We start from the raw sequence: 4,957 nt of genomic DNA on the forward strand, positions 1-4,957 counted from the left end.
AAAAAAATGATGAACATAAGGAAGAAATGGGTAGCGGGGGCACGGGGCGCTAACCCACCCAAGGGGAGGGTATTGTTTATATCTCCACAGGAAAAGAGGGACAAAACTTCAACCCAGTGCTCCGAGGTGTGAAGACATCATTCAGTATTTCTGATAGCTAAACTTTACTAAACATTTGCAATGTGCAGTTGTTCTTTGATTTCATCCTCACAAAGCAATCCAACGGGTGGTGCCATTATAGCGTCTCACTGCTTTGCTGAGAATGGCATCCTGCTTCCAACACTGAGCCTTCTTTGAGAGTTTGCACAGTGGGATGTGCTTACCTTCTTGGGGAAGAGAGGGCTTCATGGAAGAAGCAGCCCCATACGCAGCTCTATTATGGGCACCAAGACATCACTGCATATGAGTGGTTACTAACAGAGTGGGGAGGTAGGATTAGAAACATCAGAATTTGGGGAGAGCATCCACTTCCCCTTGTCCCTTCTCACCAGCCTCACTTCAGTGGTGGTGTGGTAAGAAGCAGCATAGTAAGGCTTTGATCCAACTAAATAAAGAAACCAAACCAGGCAACTCTGGTGACAACTGCCGCCACTCTGCAGCAGTTCCGTCATTTGCCCCCTCATCCCACCACTGAACACTTTGGCTACCCATGATGCCCTGCAGAGAGAATTCTGATATTAAATATGGTAACTCATCTCACTATTGAAAAGTGAAACTGACATGGAAGATTGACAACCATTTGAAAAACTTAGAACTCACGTGTTGCAGGCTTGATAAGGTTTAAAACACAATATATAGGATGCCACTAAAAATAAAAAAGTATCTAGAATATAGCACAAGTAAACTAAATCTATAAGACTGTCCACTTCAATGCATTCCATCATTTGCATAAGTTCCTCTTTATTAAAAGCCAAATTATTCTGAGGCTTTCAGATTCATCCAGCCATGACTTTTATTTGTTTTATTTTAAGCTCCCAGTGCATTTCATTTTAACACCTAGCTATAATTTTAATTCAATTACGCAGTATTAAGATAGGAGAACAAGAATATCACAAAAAGTGAAATTATCTCCAGAGTCACACCTTGTCCTCCTATGTCTCCTTGTCAACAAGGGAGATTTGAAGGGGCCTCAAGAGAACGGGATGAAGTCCCCAATTACGCTCAGATCTCATTATTTTGTATTCACCAGAGCAAAATGAAAGCTTACATGATTCTGTATGCAGGGGAGCCTGACGGATGATGCCTTGAGGCTTTCTTAGAAACAAATCCTAAGAAGAGTTGCCATGAATCATGATCAACATGTAATGTGGATGAAAACACCCCAGAAATGAATTGCAATTACCAAATACAGTCCTCGCTGGAACGGATTCCTTATTTATCCAGAAGGAAACTTGAGAAAGAATCACTGTCATAATGCATGGAATGTAAGTCTGAATCATAAAATAACCCATCTTCCGTCTGAGGTGGAAATAAACCGTCATAACAATATATTCACCTACAAATAAAACATGAGGAAAATGTGTTATGGGTTCTGCAGGCAAACTTTCAACAGCATCATAATCATATATTACAGACTGAAAATCAGTATTCAGGGCAAGGAAATTATCTTTGGTACATAACAACTCAACATTGAGGAATATGTAGTTTCCTAACTAGGAGGGAAATGACATTGAAGATCATTTGACCAAAAAACACTTTCTATGTAGTGACTTAGAAATTTAATAAACTGGGCTATCACTTAAAAAAATATCTTGCAGTATTTTTTTTTGTTGTTTTAAAGTCTAATATTGCTGAAGCAATTAGCCTTCATTTATTTTTAACCATTTTTTGAGAGTAGATCTTAAACCTTGAACCCAAGGGAGGGTGTTATATATTCCTTTATGTTATACATGTCTGCTTGTATTTTCTTCATCTACATAAACATTTAAAAATGTAACTCTTCTCTAAAGCCAAGTCTCTCCTTAAGCCAGTGTGCATGTCAGTAGAACACACACACACCAGCTTAAGGAGAGGCGTGGCTTCCAGGATTTTTATTAGCATTCGAGCCAGATGCCTCAAAAAACACCAAAGTGTGAAACAAACGATAAGAGTTCTGGATGACAAGAAAGTCTAACGCTCTACTTGAGGACCCGTGAAGAAAGGCATTGACGAAGCCATGACGGCATTCCGAGGAGCCCGGGGCGTGGTGGTCGTGCGTTGGGCAGTTCTCTCCTGTGTCCTGATGGCAGTGAGCATGGTTTGGTTTGGGATTAAATTTAAGGTGAGCACCAGCAGAGAAGTATAAACTACTGTTATCAGTTTGCTCAATGGTAGTGAGTTTGGTTTGGGGAGCTGAATCTTATTCAGACCGAAACCAAGAATAGGTGCTTTCGATCCTCCCAGGGCTGTTTTAAACCCACTTGAAAATCAAAGCAGGAAAGTCATTGACGGAAAAAAAAAAGTTTTTCCCCACTAATGTGTGCATGTGATGGCTGTACTGAGAACAAGCAATGCTTAGCCTTAATTAGCATTAATTATGATAAAAACTGTTTCTTTCCATTCACATCTCATTTACAAAAACAGAACAAGAAATCTCAAGAATAATTATCCATCACTCTGTGACAACTTTAAGGCATATCTTGATATATTTTATAATTATCCTTTAGAGTTTTTGCCTTTTCTCTTAAAAAAAAATCCAGACAAGAACAATGAAATTAGGCAAGGTTTAAAAAAACGACTCTGAGAAAACACACTCACACACACACACACACAATTCCAAGGTTAAAAAATAAACAACAAAAAACCAGTAGTGGAACTTCCTCCGTCTTCATTTCTTTGTTTAAAACTGTCTTAATATATTTGATTACTGACTTTTGTTCCTGAATAAGAGGAACAACTCACATTTCATTTTGAACTAAAATAAGATTATAATTATAAATAAATCTTGAATTGTGATGTATGCATCAACTCTGTTTCTGAACATTTCTTGCGACTCCTCTGAAAACACCGGATATTTCAATGAAGAAGTAGGATGAAGCTCTGTCATTAACATCAAGCAGGGGGTTAAGCATCTCACCCGTAATTGATTTGATAGTTTCACTTGATACTGTTTGCCCTATCAAGTCATACTGAACCAAGCTGGAAGACTCCTTCGGAACTTCGACTGATTTCTCAGGACCTTTGGTCCAGGTGTAGATCATCTCACTCTTTGGATATGCATCTGCAAGAGAGCACAGAATAAGGTAATGTAGCTGCTCCCTTTTCTTCAATATTTGAGAGTAGTCAACATGCTCACGAAAAGATAGGATCCATGAAAACAATGACCATTATGATTTTTGCAAACATGTTTAAGATTTAGAAAATTCAGAAATGGAATAAATAGTCTCGCAGCTTGGAAATGTTCCTTTTTATACCCGAGGATGGAAGGAGGGAAGACAAACAGCAAAGCAACTACAAGGCTACAGATGTTGCATACACTTGGAATCATCCTCAAACTAGTAGGGTATGTTGTTGAGAACCAGAACGACAACCCTTCCAAGAATACAGTCAAACTGCTACTTTTCCCATTCTAACGCACTTCCAGGACCTGACCAATGATTTCTTCTGTCTTAATGCAGCCCCGCCATTTAGAACTATACCAGATGCCACTTATAATAAAACAACAAAAACAAAAACAAATCCTAGTGTTGGGAGAGCTCTCCAGGGGTCACCTCTTCCAGATGGTGCCTCTGGGCAATACCCACACTGTTTGGGAACCATGCAGCAGTGACAACTGGCTCTATGGTTTGTAAAGCCCTCCAGGGAATATAATTACACAACCAGTTCCACTACCTCTAAACTCTTACAATCTTACAATCGGGACATTTTCTCTTCCATCTCCAACAAATCCCTCCCAGCGGCAATTTAAGCCCATTTTCTATTATTCGCTGTTCAGTGGAAATGGAGACCAGCTGCTTGCCTACCAAGTCGACCCAGAATAGATAGCTTGGCTCACACACAAATCAGTTCAAAAAGAACCAAAATGAATTGTGTACCACCTCCTGTAAACTTTCCTAAAATGACTGAAGCACAGGGGGTCCTCGCGAAATTGTTTTACCCTACAAAAAGAGTCCACAGCTAGGAAGGCTTTCTTTTTAAGTGACCTTGCAGAAAAAATAAAAGAAACAAAACCATGAAGCTAGTGTTATTCAGCAACCCACAGTCATGTGCAGTGTTTACCTCCAGAACTATACGAGGCAACGTCTGCGTGCATTTCAAGTCACCGTATACATGATCTTTTAAATCAGGCATTTCTCACTTGACTAGACTAGCCTTTTGCTTCTCCTGTTTGTCTGTTTGTCTGTTTTGTTGTTTCTTTCTCATTGCTCTGAATTGTAAACATAGCTAAATGGTGTGTTTCTCTTTCCAGAATAATTGGAATCCTTATATGCTGAGTACTATATTCCCCCTTTAAAAATTCCCAGTCCCCAAACATCAGCTTCCTAGGTGTACTTTCTTTATTTTCTACAAATCCTCATTAAGCATCTACTGTGCTCTCACCCCACGATGAAGAAGACAACATGGGAGCATTTGATGGGGTGGGTGTGGGGACAAATTCCTCTAGATGAGGCTACCTGGGGTAAAGCTTACATTATTACAACAGAAATGGATTTTAATTAATTCCTAATGAAACCTCCTTTTTGTTTGTGCGTCTTTCTGTTTTTAACTCCTCTCGTAATCACTGGTCATAAAGCAATGAATCGTCACTTCTAGTTAGCCCACTGACTAGTGGGACTTGACAGGTTCTAAAAAGAACGATGACTGCCAATGCTCATTAAGTTAAGCAATGAGCAACGATAACAGCAGGCCACGGTTTCAAAATCAGTGCAACTCGGAGTCTGAAGCAATAGTAAAAGCCACAATCTATTTTTGGTAAATTCTGATTGCACTGCATTGAATGTTTGAGGCAGACATCAGAAGAGCAATCACATTTTGCTGC

General features: G+C 39.5%; 1 protein-coding gene across 1 annotated transcript in view; it reads right to left on the reverse strand.

Moving 5' to 3' along the window:
* Nucleotides 1-4,957, reverse strand: part of GABRA4 (gamma-aminobutyric acid type A receptor subunit alpha4) — a 56,726-nt gene that overhangs the window by 12,303 nt on the left and 39,466 nt on the right. The window contains exons 6-7 of the mRNA XM_045284055.1: nucleotides 3,056-3,199; nucleotides 1,343-1,495 (exon numbers count right to left, since the gene is read on the reverse strand). Of these exons, the coding sequence (XP_045139990.1) occupies nucleotides 1,343-1,495; nucleotides 3,056-3,199 (297 nt within the window). The remainder of the gene's footprint in view (nucleotides 1-1,342; nucleotides 1,496-3,055; nucleotides 3,200-4,957) is intronic.

The sequence above is a fragment of the Echinops telfairi genome, unplaced genomic scaffold (genome assembly GCF_000313985.2).
Source record: "Echinops telfairi isolate 266 unplaced genomic scaffold, ASM31398v2 ScPeMD7_7468;HRSCAF=8506_0, whole genome shotgun sequence".
NCBI lineage: Eukaryota > Metazoa > Chordata > Mammalia > Afrosoricida > Tenrecidae > Echinops > Echinops telfairi.